We start from the raw sequence: 21,368 nt of genomic DNA on the forward strand, positions 1-21,368 counted from the left end.
ACGCCAGGGCGGCCCGGGCACCTGTAATCCTGCTGGTGAGATTGTCCCCCAGGCCTTCCGCTCTGGGTGTGGGGTGGCATCTGTTTTCTGACATTGGCTGAAGTGAGGCGGCTGTTTAGCGGGGAAGCTTGGCAGAGCTTGTCTCAGGGCGGGGGCATCTGAGCTGATCTTCTCCCTCTTCTTGGTATTTTTCTGTGTTTTCCAGAGCCTCCAAAGTGACTTTCTGTTGCTTAAAACCCAAACGTTCTTGAATCGGTGGATTAAGACCTGTGGGTGGCGCACAGCGAACAAGCCCCGCTCCCTCGCCCCCCGGTTTGGTTACCTTCCTCTGCATCCTTCCTAAGGCTCCAGGGGATACCGAGGGACGTGGAAACCATTCCTCCCAGCCTCCCTTGCTTACGGAGCCTGCAGCGCTGTGCACCTGCCACGCTCTCGCCACCTTCTGTGGTCTCTGTTAGGGCCACGCGTGGCTGGCTGAGGCCAGCTCTGGTCCCAGAGCGCTGGCTGCTGTGAGGTCAACCTAGAGGCCTCGCCAGCATCGCGTCGTCTTTCTCCTTTTCTTGGGGGTGGCCCTGCTGTGCTCTTCCAGGAGGGGGAGCGGGGGAGCCCCTTGTGGCTGGCGTGGGTCCAGGGGAATTCTGGGCCGAGCTGGAGGCCGGCCTTTCTGGAAATGTGTCCATCAGGTGACTGTGCAGTAAGTGTGAAACTGGCTTCTTTCAGAAGCCGCAGGCCAGTTGACCTTCAAATGTCTGAAAAACGAGAAAAGAGGCAGGGCCGAGCTCTCAGGGCAGGAAGTAGATCGTATTGGGAGGCTGGCTCTGCCCAGTGCCAGCCTGTGCCCTACGGGCTGCGCCGGGCACAGGAGGGCCCTCTGTGGGCGCCTGCATCAGCCTCCCTGCCTCCTGGCCCGTGTGCTGGTCTCCCAAAGGCCTGAGTGAGTAAAGGGAGGAAGGGACCAGTCACGCCAGATGGGTGTGGAGGTGGCACCAGTGGTGGGGTGCAGATGAGGGCAGGCCGGAGGAAGGAGAGTAAAGGCGTGGGGTGGGTAGGTGCCAGTGGTGTGCCTGGTTTTCTTTGCTCTGTCCTTGGGCTGGGGGCAGCATGGGTGGCAGCGACAGCATCCGCTGCAGGCGTAGGGAGCAGCTAATGGGGCCTCTCCCGCCTGGCCGAGTCATGAGCAGCCCGCGTCCACATGGATCCAGATCTGTAGGCAGGCCTGTGCCTCTGTCTGGGGGGCACTGCGGCACAGGATAGAGGCCCCAGCCCCCAGGGAGCCGCAGGCAGATGATGCAGGCCCCTCCAGGGTCTCCTGGGGGCTGTCCCTGCCAGGCCACCTCCCAGCTCCTCTCCGCATGGCTGCCTCAGCAGGCTGAGTTTTGCTTTCTTTTTGGCAGGAAGGAACCTGCGTGGGAATCCCCTGAGTTGCCCTGCAACCAGTGAGTCATCCTTTTCCAGCCCGCCAGGACGGAGGTGTCACCCTGCTGAGCTGGCGGCCGGGTGGCCACTCTTCAGTCAGCAGCCCTTCCTTGCCAAGCTCCCTGTCCCCAGCGCTCCGCCCCCAAAATGTGTGCATGACAATCCTCTGAAAGCGGCAGTCCCTAACGCGAGAGCGTTTTCATGCTGGGAGATCGGCAGGTACTTCCAGGCTGGATCAGCCCCAGCAGTGCCAAGGGCTGTAGGCAGCCGCCTTCCTGGGAAGCAAGACTTTGTCCGGGAAACCTCCTCTGGACGCAGGGTGGGGCCCCGAGCCCAGGGCTTCTGCGTTGTCCCCAATGCGGGAAGGGGGAGTGGGCTCTGACCCTCCCGGGGGAGTCACCGCAGAAGGCGACTTCCTCATTTTACCCTGAAGAAAGAGGGGTGCAGTGCTGCAGGTGAAGCTCCCCTCGGCAGCAGGAACCCTGCGGAGGCGTCACAGGACGGCCCCGGCCTCCCAGCGCCGGGAGGAGATCCGTTTAGGTCCGTTAGAGCTGGCTTAGCTGTGGGGTTAGAGAGAAACCCCATGGAACTTGCGGGGGGAGGACTGGGAGACGTTTCCGCAGCTGCTTGTGGCAAACTCAGCCTCCAAGTTCATGGAGCTTGTGTTGGAGGCAGGGTGGCCTCACGGCTGGGTCCCAGGCCTGTGGCGTTTGGGGAATTCCAACTCCAAGCCCAGTGATGATTTATGCAGTGAGATGTGTGCACTTCTGGACTCAGCATAGACAGTTTAAATCACAGAACTTCAAAGCCTGCCTGGTTTCTCTACTCTGTCCTTGAACAGTTTGCACGGTTTCTCCTGATCCCCCGGGAGCAAGGGTGCCCTTGTGCTGTGTGACCTGGGTAAGGAATGGTGCCTCTCTGAGCCTTTCCTTTTCTGAAAAGTGGGGAGTTCTGTCCCCATGTGCAGATGCTGGTATCCGATGCTGTTCTCAGATATGGAGAAAGCCCGTGTTCCCCATTAGAGGATCCAGATGGTCCTAGCTGCCCTTTAGCGATAAAGAAACGGCCCGGCCCCGGGTCACACACAGCGGCAGTGGTGGGGTCAACACTCGGCTCTCTCCGTGCTGCCTCTTTTTTTCCCGCCAAGCCCACCCCGTTTCTAAATGTTTCCACCTGTGTATTTCCACGGGCCGTGGTTTCCACGTTTTCAGTTTTGTTTGGTGTAAAATTCACATAGTATAAAATTCACCGTTTCAACTAGAAACGTACAACTCGGTGTCGTTTGGTGACTTCGGGCAATCAGCAGCAGTATCTCGTTCTAGAACATTTCACTACCTGGAAAATAGCCCTCGCACGCCTTCAGACCCTTTAGGTTTGTACTTTTTGTCATAATCTTAACCCACACTGAGGCTGACCCTCCTCCGAGGCGAGCGAGAGTCCGGGCCAAGCCGGCGAGAGAGCCCCGCACACGGAGCCGCGCCTACTCTGGCGGACTCCACTGAGCGCCAGCCAGGGGCGGCTTAAATACCAGAGCGGCGGCAGCCCCGCCCAATCGGCGCCTGCTGCGGCTCCCTGCTCGCTTCTGGTAGGTTCTTGCCTTAGTCCGTCAGTGTGCGGGCCCGGGAGGGGCGGGGGAGAAAGCTGACCAATCGAGGCCCGCTACGGCTCTCTGCAGGCACTTGGTAGGCTTTTGTGTCGATCTGTCAGGCAGGGGGCGGGGGAGAGAGCTGGCCAATCGGCGCCCGCTGCGGCTCCCTGCGCGCTCCTGGTAGGCCCCCGCAGCAGTCCGTCAGGCAGGCCCGGGGGCGGGTCGGCGGCCGCGGCGGCTACGGGCGGGCAGGCGGTTCCGGGCGCGCGGCGACCGTTGGTGAGTCTGAACGCTGGGGTTTGGTCCGAGTCGGGTCGGGTCGGGGTCGCGGTGGGGTTGGGGTTAGGGGTCGAGGGGCGGAGGCGGGGGCGGCGGGGCGCGCGGCACCGGGAGACGGGGCGGGAGGCACCGAGCCGCCGCCCGCGGGCCTGAGGGGATTTCTCGGAGCCGGAAACTGAAAGTCGGCGCGGGGCCGGCGCAGGAAAGTTCGCGAACGCCCGGGGCGTCCACGGCGGGCGGTCCGGGTCCCTGCGGGGTCCCCGCCCCGCTGCCCGCGAGTCTCGGCCGCAGCTCGCGGTGCCGCGCCTCTTCCTGCCCGCGAGGGCTTCCGGACCCGCTCGGGGCTCGGACCCCGGGGGTCGCCGCTTGTCCCTCTGCTGCCCGGGCTCCCTCCCCGCCGCGCTCGGGGACTCGCCGCCGCCCCGACGTCCCGGGTCCGCGGCGTGGACGTCGGGGTGCCTGCCCCGGCCTTCGGGTCGGCCTCCTGCGACCGGCTTTCGCGGCGGGGACCGCCGCTCCTGGTGTCCGTGGGAGCCTGGCGCGTGGCCCATGGTGACCCCGACCCCCGGGGACGATGTGGACGGAGCAGCCAGGTCCTTGGGCGCTGGGACCCAGAGAGGAGGCAGCCGCCGGGAGGAACGGAGCGTGGCCGGGCCGCCGCGAAAAACCCGTGTGCCCGGGGCCAGAGGCGCGTCGTGACCCCGGACCGTGGCGAGCTCAGGACAGCTGCGCTGTGGCAGCAGCCTCGGGGCCGGCCTTGAATCTGGCCGAGCAGGGGGCGTGCCAGGCAGAGGCGCAGCAGGGCCAGGTCCCTGGTGAGGTGGCAGTGATTAGCAACTCGTTGCTGGCTTTAGGCAGAGGTCAGGTCACAACCCACCCAGCGTCGCTGGTTGAGTTTTGTCTTGTTCTAAACAGCTTGATTGCAGCCTGCCTTACGCACCATGCAGTTCACTGGGGCTTGAGTCGCAAAGAAGCAAGATCTTAAGAATTGCTTTTCTTGGAGCTTCTCTGGGAGTGGCAGCTGTCCCTGCTGGGAGCAGTAGTGCCCTGGCACGCCTGAGCGTCCTGGCCTCCCCCCCACCCCAGCCCCCACGCCGAAGGGCAGAGCCCAGACAGACACCCAGGCTGTGCCGTGAGCCCTTCTGGTGTCCCCCTGTGTCCCTGACCTCTGCCACCTGAGGCCGCCTTGTGCTCTGGCCCTGGCCCCTTGACTTTGTCCCGAGGCCTGCCTGTCTCCCTGGCCCTGTGTGTGGTCCGTGGCCGCAGAGGGGCACCTCCCACGTGTGCGTCTCTGGCTGGCTCACTGTGGGGAGCCACCAGTGTCTTTCTTCCCGGGACCTGCAGGAATGAGTTGCTTCAACAGTGGTGGTCACCCGTGGACTAGAAGGCCAGCTTTACGGCTGCCACTTGCTGCTGGAGAAAGTGTTTTCTCCAGGAAGAAAAGGGCTTCCGACGTTGTTTTTCAGAGTTGGGTTTGGGCCCCTTTCTGGCAGTGGACATGCCAGCAGGCTCAGCGCACCATTAGGGGCTGGCTGCTGCCTGGCAGGTGGGGTTCCATAGCATGCGCACAGGCAAGGGGCGGAAGGTCCGGAGAAGAAAATCCAGAAAACGTTACCGCCAGGCTCCACAGGTCCCGCGGAGGGCAGGGTGCACACCTACCTGTCCTCGAGTTCAGACCTGTGCCTGATGCCCAGCCTCCCGGGGTCCTGGCCTGCTCCTGCACGGACACGGGTGAGGACTGCCCCTGATGCCCGCGCTGTGCCTGTCACTGTCTCCAGGAGGGGCTGGGCCCTGGGGGGAGGGGCGGAGGCAGGCACAGCAGAGGCTGACCCCTGGGTCTGAGCTGAGGGCTGAGCCCGCGTTCCCTGCAGGGCACAGCAGGCCATGGAGGTGGCATTTGGGGCAGGTGTTCTTGTAGCCTGGTTGTGATCTAGGGGGTGACTGCATAGCTGGGGTGGGGGCAGGGGTGAGTAGAGGGAGTGACTGCAGTGCAGGGTCCAGGATTGGGGGGCCCCCGCTTTGGAGTGGGGTGGGGCACAGCTGGGCCAGTGGTGCAGCGTGGAGAGAAGACTCGGCTAAGGGGTATGGGGCCGGGAGGTGGGGGCAGGAGGGTGCTCAGGCACCCCTCCCCCTGGGCACAGGCCTGTGTCCCTTCTCCCTGCCACCAAGCCCGAGATGCCCGGTACCCACAGGGGAGCAGGTGAGACACTGACCCTAGCCATCGCAGGCAGGGGGCTGGCACAGCACAGGTTCGGCAAGGGTTGCTAGGGAAGGGCTCGCCAGAGCAGGGACCCCAGGTGAGGTTAGGGAGGGCGGAGCAGCCCAGAAGCCTTGGGGTCTGAGGAAGGAGCTGGGCCCCAGGAGGCTCCTGTGGGGCGTCAGGTCCCAGTGGACAGTGGCCTGGTGGTAGCAGTGTGGTCAGCTTCGGGCTGTTTGTAGAAGGGAGAGCCCGTGGCTTTACCACTGTGTTGGGTGTGAGCTGATGAGGCTGGGCCCTCGAAGGGGCAGGATTACGGCATCGTAATTAGCTTTCCTGAGGCTGGCCTTGCGTTTCAGAAGAGGAACGGTGCACTGACTGCACGGGCAGCTGTGAGCGGGCGCTGCCAGGACGGGGACAGCGGCAACATTTGCTTGCAGTGCTTTGGTACAGACAGTTGTTGGTCATGAGTTGGTGCCAGACTCTTTGGCATCACACTGAGCTTGGAAAAAAGGTGGGCCTGAGTCCTAACTGTCCTGTGCGGGGGATCTCTGGTCCCGGGGCCTCAGGCGCGCTGCGGGGCTGTGCGGACGCGGGCTCTGGACGCTGCTGAAGGAGGCTTGTTGCACCAGCGGCTGAGACCTGGGAGGCGCCCAGGGAAGCCGGACCTGGAAGCAGGAGCGGCTGCCAGTGGGAACGTGGATTTGGGGAGTTCGTCCCTGTGTCTGGGGCACTCCCGGCTGAGCCTGTGTCTCGCCGGTGACACGGTGGCCCCCCCAGCAGCTGAGTGCTCCAGAGTCTGATGTGACGTCGGTCTGGCAGCTCTTACCCTCTGGGAGTTATCCACTGCCGCCCACTCAGGTTGAGGGCGGTGGGGTCCTGCTGCTCGGCACCCAGGCAGGACCAGGACTTGGGAAGGGACTGCATCCAGACCCCCCCTGCAGGGAAGGAAATAGCAGAAGAGCATTGGGGTGCTAGATGCCCCCCACTCTCCTGGGGGTGGGCTGCAGCCCCACCTGGAGGGGACTTGTGTGTAAAAACCTGTTTTTGAGGTTGCTCTGCCGTGGTTAATATCATGAGACAGGGTCATTCTGGGAAAGCGTGCGTGCCTGGACCATAATTAGGGATGTCACCCCCTTTTTGACTCTCGGGGAATAGACACTGTCTTTTTCTTTCCAAAATGAGCTGCTTGTACCCCACATGCCCAGATCCTGAGTGCCCAGCTAGATGCACTGCATCCCCTCGGGCAGTCGCTCTGGAGGCCCCTCACGGGCACCGTCGGCACTCCTGCATGGCAGTGTCGCGGTGTCTCTCAGTGCACCTGTCTGGGGGTTTCCACACCAAGCGATTCTCCGTGGACGCTGACCGCTGTCCTGCCGTTTGACTCCATTCTGACACTGGCCACCTGGAGTTGGCGCCGACTCCTCTTGTTAGGGGCTTGGTCCCACAGACGCCCCCCGCCACTGCCCACTTTAGGTGGCCTCTCCAGTGGAAAGCGGGGCCTCCCAAACTTTTTTTTTTGTGTGTGTGTGTTTTTGCCTTTTTTCTTGGGCCGCTCCTGCGGCATATGGAGGTTCCCAGGCTAGGGATGGAATCAGAGCTGTAGCCGCCCGCCTCCGCCAGAGCCACAGCAACGCGGGATCCGAGCCGCGTCTGCGACCCACACCACATCTCACGGCAACGCCGGATTCTTAACCCACTGCGCAAGGCCAGGGATCGAACCTGCAACCTCATGGTTCCTAGTCAGATTCATTAACCACTGAGCCACGACGGGAACTCCCCAACTTCTGACCTCAGGCTGGTTATAAATCGAGGGTTCCTGTGACCCCTTCTTGGGTTTAACCTGCTTAGAAGGCCTCCCAGAGCTCAGAGGACCACGAGGGCCAGCAGGTGGCAGAGAAGCCCAGGGCCGTGTGCCCTCCCAGCGGAAGCTCCAGACCCGTCCAGGGGTTTCGTTGGACTCCGTCCAGAAGGCTGATTCCGCCACGGCGACGAGATCAGCCTGCTTCTGAGCAGCTGCGGGTGCCCCTCTTCCCGTTCCCCACCACCCGAAGCCCCAGAGGGGTCAGCGCTTTGGGCCAGGAGCCGAGAAGACCAGACTTCCGTCATCAGGGGTTGGTTCTGCCAGTGTTCTGGCAGAAATGCCGTTTTAACCAAATGTAAATGGATGGATGAGGTCGTGCCCTCGGCCTGGAGCCTCTTGCGGGAGCGAGTTCAGGGCGAGCTCCGGGCCGGCTCTGCGGCTTCGGGTTCATGTCCGGTGGGTTCATGTCCGGTGCGTCATCTGGATGGAGGCCGTTCTTGGTTTTGCCACCGCGCCTGAGGGCTGGGTTTGCAAAACAGACCTAAAGCTTGGAGGGGCCAGTCGGAGACGCGTGACATTCAACCCTTGAGGTGTGCGGCCCCAAGTGCCCAGGCCCCGTGCAATTTCAGGGGCTGGACCGGTGCGCCCAGGGGGCCGCGAGAGGGCCAGGCGGCAGGATGGCGGTCAGGGCCGAGGTCGGCTCGAGGCATTCGAGCCCTTACGTCTTCCTTCACTTCTTAAGGGTTCTGGCGTATTTGTAAACGCCTCTTGAGGCAATTGGCTGAGGGCTGAAGCCCTGAGGCCTCTCCAGCGGCCCCAGGGCTGCTTCTGGAGCAGGAATGTGCTGCCTGCTCACCTCCCCCCCCGGGGGGGGGGCCTTTTCCCCTCTTATCGCCCGAAAAGGAGCCTGTTTTGTGCTCTTTTACTTCCGGCGGGGTGGAGGGTCACAAGGGGGCTCAGTCTGCTGCGGAAGCTGTGGCCAGTCCCCCAGGACAGGGCCCTGCAGGCTGGCCGTGCTGGGGCGGAGGAGGCAGTCTCCCCGTCGGGCGCTGGAAGCGTTGTTTGACGTTGTTCGGAGACAGTGTTGCTCCAGGTTCATTTTCTATGTTGCCTTCTGGTCCCACCCCCATGAAACATGGCCTCACCTTTGCCTTTGACCTTTCGTTTTATTTAATGTAATGAATAAGATTTTCAAGCTAAAAAAGAAGGTGTTTTTTTTTGTTACTACTGATATTTAAAAATAAAAGCTTCTCTGTCTCATACAGTTTAGAGCTGTGATCTTTATTTTTACTTTTTATTTATTTATTCTTTATTCTTTTTACAGCCGCATCCGCGGCAAATAACATTTGCCAATTTGGTATCTGACCAACTTTCGAAGGGTGCAGCGTTACCTTCTTGTTATGTTATTTCAAAGATGTTTTATCCACAGCATGTTATTGCAGTATCTCCCGAGATAGCGTGTTAAAATATGGCTACTAGGTAGTGTGAGCGCTGTTGAGCTGGGGTTTTCCATACACCATCTGATTCATCCTCACGACAGCTTTCTTTCCTTTTTTTTTTCCTGCGTTTTAGAGCTGTACCTGCAGCGTATGGCGGTTCCCAGGCTAGGAGTCTAATTGGAGCTACAACTGCTAGCCTGTATCACAGCCACAGCAACACAGGATCTGAGCTTCGTCTGCGACCTTCACCGCAGGTCATGGCAACGCCGGATCCTTAACCCACTGCGTGAGGCCAGGGATCGAACCCGCGTCCTCATGGATCCTAGTCGGGTTCGTTACTGCTGAGCCTCAGAGGGAACTCCCTAGAGCCGTGACCTGTAAACCATTATGGGTCGTGACATCAGTTCAGCAGTGTGATCACAGAAAGAGGTGAGACAGGAACGAGGTGCCCCTGGCACAGGAGGGCGTGCCTGCATCCTGGCCCACGCCGCCCTGGCCGTGCCGGGGGCCCACCTGGAGCTTCCAGGACTCTGTCCTTCTGGTGCTTGCAGCCTGCATCGTGTGGGTTGCGAGAACACAAGCCTGGTTGTCCAGTGTCTGACCGGATGGTGGTCCAGGGGCTGGGCAGGCGTGTGAGAGGCGGAGGTGTGCCCTCTCGTGTCCCCAGGGCTGCATCCCTCTGTGGGGTGGTTGGAGGCCAGATGTGGGTTATAAAACGCCCCGTGAGCTGTTCGGAGGCCTCCGATACGGCCTCACACTGCGACCCTCGGCCGATGGAGAGCCCCCCAGTGTTCCCTCAGGCTCAGACCAGCTCGGGACAGCACGTGCAACCTCCTGCACGTGGCTGCTGCCCAAGCAGACGAGTGGAGTGTGTTCTGGGGGCGTGTGGGGGCAGGGAGAGCTCTTTGGGTGTTTGCCCACGGGGCTGGGGTGGCCTGCTGGGTCTCAGGTCTGGCTGTTTCCTGTTGGGGGCTCCTGGGCACTCGCCCTTTTTCTAGGCTTAGTGGGTTCCGTTTCCCTCGCTTCTTGAGATTGTGGGCGCTGCCCAGGACTCTGAGCTGTGCGGCCCTCCCCGCATGGCCCATCCCACTTGCTTTGTATTGCGGGCCTGGCCAGGGCCTGGTGGCCAGCAGAGCGTGGCTCTGAAGCAAGAGGGACGTGGGCGCAGGGATGGGAGCGGAGCAGCGGCACCAAGCGGGCCACACCCCTGGTCTCCGCAGGGCTGTGTGGCCCCCTCCTGGGCCTGCCTGGTATGTGACTCCTGCTGGGCGGGTCTGTAAGACCTGTCGTGAGCGTCGTCTGGTGCGCTAAGACCACACGCGCTGCAGGATGGCAGGGGGACAGCCAGGCGCAGGGATGGCAGGTGTGATCGCGACACAGTCACGGCAAGCTGGCCCGGGAGCAGAGGCCAGGGTGCGGGCCTTGGGGACAGCCCGCCAGGCTCAGGGCTGCAGTGGGCGTGCGGGTGCCGCCACCTTGGCCGAGCTGTGGCTCTCAGGTCTGCAGCAGGTGGGGCTAGCCTGTCCCCAGGCTCCAGAGGGCACTGAGAGCCCGCGCTCCCTTTCCTGAGCCCCTCGTCCTGAGTGCGCAGACCCTGGTGGCCGCCGTGACGCCCTGTGCTCTTCCTTAGGGCTTGGCCTTGGCGGGGCCGTGGCGCCCATGGCTGCAGCCAGCGTGACCCCTCCCGGCTCCCTGGACTTGCTGCAGCCTGGCTTCTCCAAGACGCTGCTGGGGACCAAGCTGGAGGACAAGTACCTGTGCTCGGCCTGCAGGAACGTTCTCCGCAGGCCCTTCCAGGCCCAGTGCGGCCACCGCTACTGCTCCTACTGCCTGAGCAACATCCTGAGGTAGGGGGCCCGAGGCGTTCCCACGAAATGCCGCCTGCCAGCGGGGCGCAGCCCCGGGCCGGACCCAAGGGCACGTAGATCTGGGGCTGAGAGAACGCGCCTGCTTAGACCTTTACCATGGAAACTGCCGGAGGCCCCCGCTCCCCCGAAGGGCCTGCCAGGGAGTGTGGTCCCCGTGGGGTTCGGAGGTGGGGGCGGTGGCCCATCAGCAGGCAGACGGTGGCACCGGGTCCCAGGTGCTTGACGGCACCGGGCACCTTCAGCTGCCGGGGCTCCGGGCCCTTGCTGCCCGCCCGCTGAGGTCCGAGAGCCCAGCTACCCTCCGCGGCCGGTTTCACAACGGACACCCCCCAACCCCCCCAGCTCCGGGCCCCAGAACTGTGCGGCCTGCGTTCACGAGGGCATTTATGAAGAAGGCGTTTCTATCCTGGAGAGCAGCTCGGTAAGCGAGGTGTCTGCGCTGGCGGTGCTGCCATGGGCGGACCGTGCTGGCCTTTCCTGCGGGAGCAGCCGGGACCACCCAAGTCTGGGACCGTCTCTGGAGGGGCGCCGGGTCCTGAGCCGCCTGCCTGAGGGCTCGCAGCGGGGGGCACGGGGTGGGCTGCGGGCCGGAGCTTTACCGCAGGGCCCTCTCTCCCCAGGCTTTCCCGGACAATGCCGCCCGCAGGGAGGTGGAGAGCCTGCCGGCCGTCTGTCCCAGTGACGGCTGCACCTGGAAGGGGACCCTGAAAGAGTACGAGGTGGGCCGCCCTGCCTGGCCTCCGGGCCCCCAGAGCAGCTCCGAGCCCGTCCAGTGTCCCTGGAAGCGGCCGAGGCTGCTGCCTGGGATGGGGCTGGCCCTCTGCCTTGCCCCGCGCGCCCTCTCGCCGGCGGGGTTTGTTGTCTTCACACACGGGCTTCCCTCCTTTGAGTGGTGTTGATGCGGGAGCTGCAGCAGTGGCTGGCATGTCTGTTCTGCGGGCACCGGAAGGCGTCTGGCCAGCGATGAGGGCCCTGGCTGGCATGCGCGTCCTGCCACCTGTCCATCTGCCAGGGGGTGTTGGCCGCCTCCCTGTGTTGGCACTTAGGGGTCTCCGAGTGACAGGCCCCGCGGCTGCACCCCCAGGGCCGGAGCTCGTGGCCGCCGCATGGCTCTCTGGGAGCGGGCCATCCGCTCCTGCCCCTAGACGAGCCACCGCGCTTTAAAAGCCCACCTTCCTACATGGCTTGAGTGCAAGCGTCCCCAGCAGCTGAGGGCGGGTAAGCAACACAGGGGCTGGTCAGGCCGTGGAACGGTGCCCAGCTAGGAAGAGAAGGGCACGCGGACCCACAGCAGGCGCGGGCCTTGAGGCGTTGCTCCGTCGTCTGTGGTCAGAGTGCCAGCCCAGCCCCGAGGCCCGGAGCCAGGGGGGGCCAGGGCTGCGGGCCTTGCTCAGTGGGCCCTCAAGGTGGGGAGGCCTCGGGGTGTCCAGCGCAGCCCTGGTTGGCGAGGCTGTGGGACCCAGGCTCTCCTACGCGCGGGGGGGTGGGGTGGGGGGCGCCGGGCTGTGACTGAGTGCCAACGCCAGGGGAGGGCCCATCGGTTCTGGAACTGGGTTCCTGGGTTCCTGGGCTCCTGGCAGGCTTCTCTCTTCCTGCTCCCGGCCCCGGGCACCGAGTCCACTTTCGGGGTCTCAGGCTCTCAGCGGGGCTTTGCTAGAAGAACAGCTTGGCCGTGTCCGGGCCGAGCCTCTGCTCGGTGGCCGTGGAGCTGTGCTTTCCTCCTCCAGGCACCGGGGCCCTGGAAGGGGAGCTCGGGCCTTCTCCGCGCCCTTCCTGGAAGGAAGTGAGACTTCTGGTCCCCGGACAGAGCCCCCCCATGGCTCAGGGGCCCCTGTGCCACTCGGCCGCACCCCGGGCCCTGCTCAGCCGAGGAGGTGGCGCTGCTTCTGCTGCTGCTGCTGCTCGGGGCTGCCCGGAGAGCAGACCTCGGGGCAGGCGCTCTCTCGGGAGGGCGAGGCTCTGGGGGTCGGCGGGTGCCAGAATGGGGGGCTCTGCCGTCGTGCCTGTGAGGGTGTGGAAGACCCTTGGGGGCCGGTGGGATGACCCCCCAGCTCTGCGTCCTCGGGGTGCCTTCCTCCTCCAGGCTGGTAGGCGCGGGTGGCCGCTTCGTGGGCCTCTGGCTCCGGGCCAGGGAGCGCAGCCAGCCCACAGGCTCCGGCCGCGGCCTGGCAGGCATGCAGGCTGGAAAGTCCCTGGCTGCGCCCTGCCGCCTCAGGAAAGTCCCCGGCCCGGCCTGGCCTCGCCGTCGGGCCGGCCGCGGGGGCGGGAGGCCGCGGGGGCGGGAGGCGGGCGCTGCTCTGGGGCTCTGAGCGCCGCCTTTGATGTGCGGATAAGCCTCCCGCCGGATCCAGCCTCAGCTGGGACCGGCCTCCATGCTGCGCCGACACGGGTGCCCTTCAGGCTGCTCTGAACCGCTGGGGTTGAGCTGCTGCCCGCCTGCCAGGATGGGGGGTTCTGTTCCGCCTTCGAGTAAGTGTCTCTTTTGCAGGGACAGCCCATGTTTTATTTTCTAAGAACCCAGTGCTTGAAAGCTCCAGTTCAGTTAGAAGAAGTTGCGGCCTGCCTGCCGGGTACACTTGGCAGCCTGGGGGCCATGGAGGGACCGGGAGGAAGGGCCGTGGCTGCAGAGGAGAGAGGACAGGTCTTGGGAGCTGTAGCCGGAAGGGGAGCAGTGTCGGGCCTGCCCCGGGCCCCCACACCTCCCAGGGCATCCAGGGCTGGACCGCTCAGACTCACAGCGGGAGCTCTGCCTGAGTGGCTCCTGGTTCCTCTGCAGCGGTGCCGCCTGGCGGGCGTGGGAGCTGACGGAGCTCATCACGGCCCCAGGAGCAGGTTGGCGCATCTGCTCTGGGTATGGCCCCGGGGATGCCGGGACCCAGGCTCCTGGGCGAGGCCCGGGGTGTGGGGCCGGTGGTCAGGGCCGGCCCGCGGGCTTCACTTCGCGGGTGTGTCCAGGGGGCCCGGGGGGGGGGGGGGGGCTCCCTGCAGGGCTTTGCTTTTGCTTTAATCCTGTTCCAGCGCCCTCGGGGCTGTGGGGTCTGCTTCGCTGTGAGGTGCCTGGCTCCTCTCTGGCTCAGTTTGATTGTTATTTGCGCAGCGCGGCCGGGTAGACGCGAGCCCTGGGGGTTCAGGAAAGGGGCGCTTGGGCTGAGTGCTGGAGGAGGTTGGCTCCGGGGTGCTGGGCCGCGTGCCCTGTGGGGACCTCTGAGGACGGAGCGGCTGCTGGGGGGCTGCTCCCTGCGCGGGGCGGACGCGAGCCCTCGCGAGTCTCCACGCCCCTCCGCTCTGCTCTGCGCGGCTGGCGGCCGGTCTGTGTCCCCGGCCAGGACGTCCGCAGCAGCGCCCCCGGTGCTCCGGGGGGCTGCGTGGGGGCCCCCAGGGAGGTCTTCCGGGAACGCGGCATTCCATCTGCCGAGCGTCCCCGAGGTCAGAGGTCAGGACTGTGGGTGCGCCGGGCGCCATACACGCCGCGCCCACAGGTCACCTGTCGCTTCTGCTCAGCCTCCAAGCGGTGAGCTTGGCCCCAGCAGCCGAGCCCGCTGCATGGGCTGGACAGCGTGTTGGCGGGTCCTGGGCCGAGGCCCCGTGGAGACAGCACGGGTGTGGCCTGCCCTCCGGGTTGCTGCCTCCGCGGCCTGCAGGGGCCCAGCCTGAGCCTTTGCGGGGCTGCTGACCCCGCGGCGTGAGGTGCTTTATGCGGCACGTGCACCTAGAAGCGGTCAAGTTCACGTGTGTGACCGCATTTGAAAAACACACGGCGAACAAACCGCCCTCGCCTCTTCTCTGGTTCCTGCTGCGCCCTCTGCTCCCTTCGCTGCGTCAGCCCGCCCCCTCGGCTCCTGCTTGGCGCCCGGCCGCCCAGGTCACCCCTTTTAGGCTGCCGCGTCCCGCCTCCCCCCTCGGTCTCTGGCCCAGTCACCGACACTGTCCGTGTCGCTCTGCGCAGTGAGGTGGCAGCAGCGGGGCAGGTGGCAGCGGGGTCTGACCTGGGCACCATGGTCGTGGCCCGGAGGAGACAGCCATGCCCGCCCTCCTCGCGCTGCAGCCTTTCTCTGGGACACGCCCGGCCCCTCTGGACGCTTCTGGAACCCATCCCGGAGGGCCCCGGCGGGGCCCCTGCCTGCCCAGGCTTGTTCCCCACGGGGGCCTCGGCCTGGGTGGCAGGGCCGGTGCTCCGGAGTCTCCCCCTGCAGCCCGAGGCCCAGCCGAGAGTGACCCGCTTTGCTCCCTGTGTTGCCAGAGCTGCCACGAAGGACACTGCCCGTTCGTGCTGACCGAGTGCCCGGCGTGTAAAGGCCTGGTCCGCCTGGGCGAGAAGGAGCGCCACCTGGGGCAGGAGTGCCCGGAGCGCAGCCTCAGCTGCCGCCACTGCCGGGCGCCCTGCTGCTCGGCCAACATGAAGGTGAGGCGCGGGCGGCCCCAGCCCCGAGCGCCAGGCCGCCTCTGTCTGAGACACCGTGTCGCTCCCTCTGAAAACGCTGCAGACGGCGCATTGGGGGAGGGGGGGCGCCTTCGCGGCTGCAGCGCTGTCGCGTCACTGGCACGTCGGGGGCTTGGCCTGGTTCCTGAGACCGCAAGTGAGCGCGGTGCCCGCGTGCCGCCCGTCGGCGGGTGGCGTCATGTGGGTTTGCGAGATGGGGGCCCGGACGGCGCTGCTCCCCTGCTGTCTGTGCGGCTCCGGCTGCGGCCATTGCCTGCGGCAGCCTGTTTTCTGTGTGGTTCACGTGTCGGAGAAGCTGGCTTTTCCGCACTCGGCCGACCAGGGCTGTGGGTATTTCTGACGTCCGTTCCGAAAGCCTGAGCTCTAGAGGCAGAGCTGCCCCCCACCCCAGCCCCGCATCTCCCGGGGCGCCCCGCCGGGCCTGCTGCGTCAGGCGGGGATGGCCTTACTGCGGGGCCCTCAGCCCCGAGAAGGACCCCGTGTCAGCGCCGCCTCGGGGCCGCGGGAGCCTCGGAGGCCTGACGCTGACCTGTTCCTTCCAGGCTCACCTCCAGGTCTGCCCCAAGTTCCCTCTGACCTGCGACGGCTGCGGCAAGAAGAAGATCTCCCGCGAGAAGGTAAGTGGCGCCTGGCGCCGTGCGGACGGACGGACGGGACAGGCGCGAGGGGCGCCGGTGAGGGCCTGGCTCTCGGGGACTGTGTTTGGAAGGGTGGCCCGTGGCCCGATTTCCGGTTAAACCCCCAGTGACAGAGGTGGCGGGGCCGGGGTGGGTCACGGGCGCTGCCTCCTCCTGCCCCGAGCTCGCCTGGCGCTGGCTGAGTGGGGACCCGGCTGTTGGCGTTGCCCTCGTGTGTGCTGGTGACTCTGCTCTGAGGACTCCGTGGCCTGTCTGCTCTCCCGCTGGCGGGACACGTCCGTCCTGGGGCTGCTGGCCTTAGTTCTCTGGGGACCGGTTCTCTCTCCAGCTCCTTGTGCCCCTGGAGGCCGAGCAGCCTGTTGGCAGCGAGGCAGCTGCAGCTGCTCTCCTCCTCTCTCGAGCTGAATTCGAAGGCCGCTCCTTGACCACAAGTTGTCTTGGAGGCTCGTCCAGGGGTGGGGGCTCCAGAGTGCGAGCTGGCAGGAGGGCCAGTGCTGTCGCGGGTGGCACCGGGCTGGTTCTCGTGGCACCGCTCGGCTTGTGTGCGGACCAGAGCGTTCTGGCCTCAATTCCCCCCAAGCCTCCTCCTGTCCGCATCGTGTCCCTGTCCCGTGCCCTGCAGGGCCCTCGGCCTCCGCTCTCTTCTCCGTGCCCTTGGTGCGTCAGGGACGACGGCTGTCACAGTCACTTGTCTTTTCGTTTTACTTAATGGTGTTGCTGGTTTGTTTTTGTTGGGGGCCACCGTTCAGGGCTTTTTCATTGATTCTGGCTTTTGATCCCGCTGTGGGACTGATAACCGCTCCCAGGCACAGGGAACCCGGTGTTCCTGCAGGGACGGGTCTCATTTTCTCACGTGGTGGGTCCCCGGCGGGTGGAGGCTGGTGGCTGCTCCTCCTGAACCAGCCCCCCCGGGACAGCGTCAGTCTGTCTGTCTGCGCTGGCTGAGGTGCTGCCAGTCCCGGGCGTCTGAGTGGCCCTGGCCGGTGTCTGATGCTGGAGCCACCGGGTCAGGCTGCTGCTCCTCATTCCTGACTCGGTTTAGAACCCCCGCTGCTGGCGCCAGGGCCCCAGGGCCTCAGACTGGCCCTGAGGGCAGAGGGGCGTGGAGGCCCACACCCGGGACGGGGTCTCCGCAGGTGTTCCGAAAGGGCCCTTGCGTCTGAGGCCCTCGGCCTGCACCCACCTCGGCTTTCAGCCCAGCTTGAACACACGTGTGTGCGCGTTGGCAGGTGTGCGCATATCACGGCCTTGGGGGGCGGGTGGTTGGGTTGTGTCGGGCCTGAGGGTGAAGAGGCGGGGGCGGCCAGGGACCCTTGCTGGGACTCTGACCTGGCGGGTGCGGGAGGGCCGGGCGGCTGAGCGGAGGAGTAACGGTTTTGAGGCCAGGCCTTTAGTTTCAGGACCACGTCAGGACGTGTGGCAGGTGCCGCGTCCCGTGCAGGTTCCACGCGGTCGGCTGTCCCGAGATGGTGAGTCTGCGCTGGGGCTGGGGCTGCGCCAGCTTCACTCCTCCAGGCCGGCCCTTGGGTGTCCCGGTTCTGTCTGCTTGTCCTCTGGGGCATCTCTGGTGCCAGGCCCCGCCCAGGGCCTTGACCTCCCAGAGGTCTAATGGCGCCCCCGCTGCCCCGTCTCCCACTTTGCCCCAAAAGCGCACCTTGTTCTGCCTGTGAATGGGTCCCGGACCCCCGCCTCCCCGCCTCCCCCTGTGGCTTGTATGGCGTTGCCCTGGTCATCTCTGTCCTCGTCCTTCTGCCTGGTCACTGGCCTGGCTGGCATCCAGCGCACTGACTTTCCCCAGACCCCGGCCTTCCTCCTATGTGCACGCCAGCTCCTGGGCAGCTCTGTCTGCGGGCCCCTCCCTGCCCAGCTGGTTCTGTGCCCGAGGGCCAGGCGTGCACAGCCTGGGAGCAGAGGGCCTGGCCTCAGGGAGACGGGCACACCAGCCCTCTGCTCTCGCAAGCCCCCAGCACCATGTCTGGTGGGGCCCCTCTGGCGCTGTTGTCCCTTGGTGACTTGACACACTTGGTCTTGGTATTTTGCTTGTTTTTTCTGACACGGTGAACGGAGGCAGCACCTTCTGTCCCTCGGGCTCTGTTTGACCTGCTTCTGGCTTGGTTCCTGCCCGGGCTTGGGGGCCCCAGGGCAGGGCTGAGCGCGGCCTCTTGCCCCGGCAGGTGGAGAGTGAGAAGCAGCAGGAGCACGAGGCGCAGCGGCTCCGGGAACACCTGGGCCTGCTGCTGGGCGTCTTCCTGGAGGCCAGGCCCTCCCCCGGCGGCGGCCAGCCCTTCCTCGGCCAGAGCGAGGGGTCCTGGGAGGGGGGCGGGCCAGGCCTGGGGCCCTCCAAGGCCGCCGAGCTGCTGCAGAGGTGCGAGGCCCTGGAGCGCAAGACGGCGACCTTCGAGAACATCGTCTGCGTGCTGAACCGGGAGGTGGAGCGCGTGGCCATGACCGCCGAGGCCTGCGGCCGGCAGCACCGGCTGGACCAGGACAGGATCGAAGCCCTGAGCAACAAGGTTCGTGCCCCGGAGGCGAGGGGCACTTGCCCGCGCTGCCCAGGCCGTGTCCGGCAAGGGGTCGCGAGCCAGAAGATTGGGCGGTGCCTGGCTCTCCGGCAGGCTCCCCGCTTCCGTGTGCGCCCCGTTCCCCCGGGGCCCCCACTCGGGGCTCAGAGAGGCCGCCCGGCGGAGCCGCTCCTCTCCAGCCGGGGGTGGAGGTCGCCGGGGGCGCGTGCCTTGTGTCTGCAGGGTCCCTTGAGCGCCTTTCCTCCTGGGGAGGGGTCTCGTGGGTGCGGAGCCCGTGTCAGAGCGCCTGCGGCCCTGGGAGAGGGGTCCCCCTGGGCTCTGGAGGTCGTTTTACCAGTGCGCCCCTGTGCGACGGCAGGCGGTCTCCGGTCTCCGTGGAGGCAGGGGTGGGCGAGCCCCCAGCGCTGTGCCCCGCGGGCGCGTCCTCACAGGCCCCGCCCGTCCCCAGGTGCAGCAGCTGGAGAGGAGCATCGGCCTGAAGGACCTGGCCGTGGCCGACCTGGAGCAGAAGGTCCAGGAGCTGCAGGCCTCCACCTTCGATGGCGTCTTCATCTGGAAGATCTCCGACTTCGCCAGGAAGCGCCAGGAGGCCGTGGCCGGCCGCGCGCCCGCCATCTTCTCCCCAGGTGCCCCCTGGGGCGCGCCCCCTCCCCGGCCCCGAGCTGCTGCTGGCCCGGGGCCCCTTGTCCGCAGGGCTGCCATCTGCAGCCCCTCTCCCCTGGCCCGGGGTTGGGTGGGGCCGGGGCCGCCTCGCGCTCCCGCCCGGCTCACCGGCGCCTGCCCCGCAGCCTTCTACACGAGCAGGTACGGCTACAAGATGTGTCTGCGCGCCTACCTGAACGGGGACGGCACGGGCCGCGGGACGCACCTGTCTCTCTTCTTCGTGCTGATGAAGGGCCCCAACGACGCCCTCCTGCGGTGGCCCTTCAACCAGAAGGTGCGGGGGCGCCCAGGGGCCCCGGGGGTGCGGGCGTCCCGCGGTGGGGTCCCGGGCAGCATCCCCTAGACCGCCCCATGGTCAGGCCACCAGCTTCATGGCCGCTCAGGACCCGCAGCTAGACGTGCTTCCTTGAAGCAGTTCCCTGGCGGTTTAAAGGACTTGGCATTGCCATTGCTGTGGCACGGGTTCCGTCCCTGGCCCCAGAACTGCTGCATGCTTCAGACGCGGCAAAAAACCCTGCCGCCTCGGAGAAGACGGGCGGTTAAGGGGCCTTCGTCTGAGGCTGCAGCCTGGTCCTTTGGAAGCCAGAACGGAGTTTGGGGGAAGAATTGGAGGTTGGGGACCGGGTCAGGACAGACGGTGTGACGATGCCGGGCAGTGCCGTGGCGCTCACAGCGGTGGAGGTGGCGTCACAGAGCCTGGGGCAGGGCGTGCTTCTCCCGCAAAGTGCCGTTGCTGGGGGTGGGGAGGTTCTTTGCTGAGAAAACGTCCGTTAGCCGAGTGTTATCACGAAAAAGCAGAAACGGAGTTTCTTTCGTGGCTCAGAAGTAATGAACCCACCTGGCATCCATGAGGACGCGGGTTCCATCCCTGGCCTCGCTCTGTGGGTTAAGGATCCGGCGTTGCCCTGAGCTGGGGTGTAGGTCGCAGACGTGGCTGGATCCCACATTGCTGTGGCTGTGGTGCAGGCTGGCAGCTGCAGCTCCGATTGGACCCCTAGGCTGGGGTGCCGTGGGGGCGGCCCTAACAAATCGGAAAAAGAGCAGAAATGGATGCAGGGCTGTGCTCCCGGGCTTCAGCCTCAGGTTCCCGGCGTCGGGCCGGGAACGCGGGCCAGCAGACCCCGGGCTGCGGCTCAGCAGCCCCGGCCTCTCCCCAGGTGACCCTGATGCTGCTGGACCAGAACAACCGGGAGCACGTGATCGATGCCTTCAGACCCGACGTGAGCTCGTCCTCCTTCCAGAGGCCGGTGGGGGACATGAACATCGCCAGCGGCTGCCCGCTCTTCTGCCCCGTCTCCAGGATGGAGGCCAGGAGCTCCTACGTGCGCGACGACGCCATCTTCATCAAGGCCATCGTGGACCTGACGGGGCTCTAGCCGCTTCCGCCGGGAGCCGCCACGCTCCTCCTCCTGGGAGAGGGCTCAGCCCGAGGCCACCCGCGGGCCCGCGTGCACCCCAGGCGGGCAGCCAGCCCGGAGCGGAGCTCGGGGCCTGCGGCAGCGGGAGGCGGGCCCCGAGAGAAGGGCCTGCGCCGGGCCTGGCTGCCGGGCCGGGGAGCCCCTGTGGGCCGGGCCGGCCAGGCCAGTGGGCCTGGGGGTGGGGAGGGCACCCCTTGTCCTCCACCCTGCGGCGCGTGAGGGGAGCACGTCCAGCCGCATCACGAGGCGCGTCGGCCTCCCCGTCAGGCACAGAGCGGTGCTTGTCAGACCCTCAAATCTCCAGGGCGAGTGGTGTCTGCTTGGCCCTGGCCTTGCAGCTGGAGTGGCCTCTTGCCCTCCGGGCCTGGCCGTGTGTGACCCCCGCTCCTTGAGCAGTGCCGGCCCCCCGACACGCCGAGCTCGCTCCTGCAGCTGCGGGCTGCCGCCACCTCTCTTCTGGAGTAGCGTCTGCCGGGCGGCTCCTTCTCGGCCCCTGCCCCTGAGAGCAGGGCCGCGTGGGGTCCCCATCCTGGCTGGGCCCCAGGTCTGGAAGAATGGCCGTTGGCTTCGTCTCTGTCTGGGGCTCTGACCAGGGCGTTGTCCCTGGGCCCGGCACCTGTCCAACGGCAGCAGCGCCCTGGACCCTGAGCCTTGGCTCACACGGCTCAGGGGACCTCGGCTGGCTGGGCGGGGCCGTGCTGGCGCCCCTTTGGGCCACCAGCCGCACGAGTGACCAGGACCGGGTGGTCCTGGAGGGCCGGGGTCTTCACAGCCGCTGCCTGGGCCGTCGTTTCTCCTCTGCTCTGAGGGGCTCAGCGACGGAACCGCACAGAGATGGCACATGTGCGCTTGTCGCGTTATGTATGTATTTTAATTAAAGAAACGTCGCAGGGACATCCGAAGTGCGTTTGCTCACCTTCCTTCTCGCTGCCGCCTCAGCGGCCCAGGGCGCTGTCCTCGCGGTTTTGAGGCTTTTCTGTTTCGCTTTTTGTTTCTGTGTTTTGCCATCTGCACACCACGCACACCCAGTCGCCTGCGGATCACGCCTCTTCTGCGCCGCCCCTTGGTACAGCCTGGCATGCTGGTGCACCGCCC

The 21,368-nt window shown here is 65.8% G+C and overlaps 1 protein-coding gene and 1 long non-coding RNA gene across 3 annotated transcripts; both read left to right on the top strand.

Moving 5' to 3' along the window:
• The first annotated feature begins 696 nt into the window (after positions 1–696).
• LOC146407352 (uncharacterized) lies at positions 697–2,684 on the top strand. Its single transcript, XR_014830989.1, has 2 exons — positions 697–934; positions 1,395–2,684. It is a non-coding gene; the product is annotated as an uncharacterized LOC146407352 (long non-coding RNA).
• Positions 2,685–3,224: 540 nt separating this feature from the next.
• Positions 3,225–21,167, top strand: TRAF2 (TNF receptor associated factor 2). Of its 2 annotated transcripts, XM_005652719.3 has the most exons (11): positions 3,225–3,283; positions 10,354–10,570; positions 10,934–11,012; positions 11,212–11,310; positions 14,832–14,993; positions 15,575–15,649; positions 17,065–17,139; positions 17,845–18,183; positions 18,641–18,818; positions 18,981–19,129; positions 20,013–21,167. In XM_005652719.3, the coding sequence occupies exons 2-11, from the start codon at positions 10,383–10,385 to the stop codon at positions 20,229–20,231; spliced, it is 1,563 nt and encodes a 520-aa protein (XP_005652776.1). In that variant the 5' UTR covers positions 3,225–3,283; positions 10,354–10,382; the 3' UTR covers positions 20,232–21,167. The 2 variants fall into 2 exon arrangements, with proteins under 2 accessions (XP_005652776.1, XP_084857570.1); XM_085001444.1 differs by lacking the exons at positions 3,225–3,283; positions 10,354–10,570; positions 10,934–11,012; positions 11,212–11,310 and adding an exon at positions 12,919–13,060.
• The last annotated feature ends 201 nt before the right edge of the window (positions 21,168–21,368 follow it).

This window comes from Sus scrofa, chromosome 1 (assembly GCF_054392235.1).
Source record: "Sus scrofa isolate SSC_HxYL_T2T_F1_AM1 chromosome 1, Sscrofa_HxYL_maternal_Yorkshire_Landrace_v2.0, whole genome shotgun sequence".
In the NCBI taxonomy this organism is placed as follows: Eukaryota; Metazoa; Chordata; class Mammalia; order Artiodactyla; family Suidae; genus Sus; species Sus scrofa.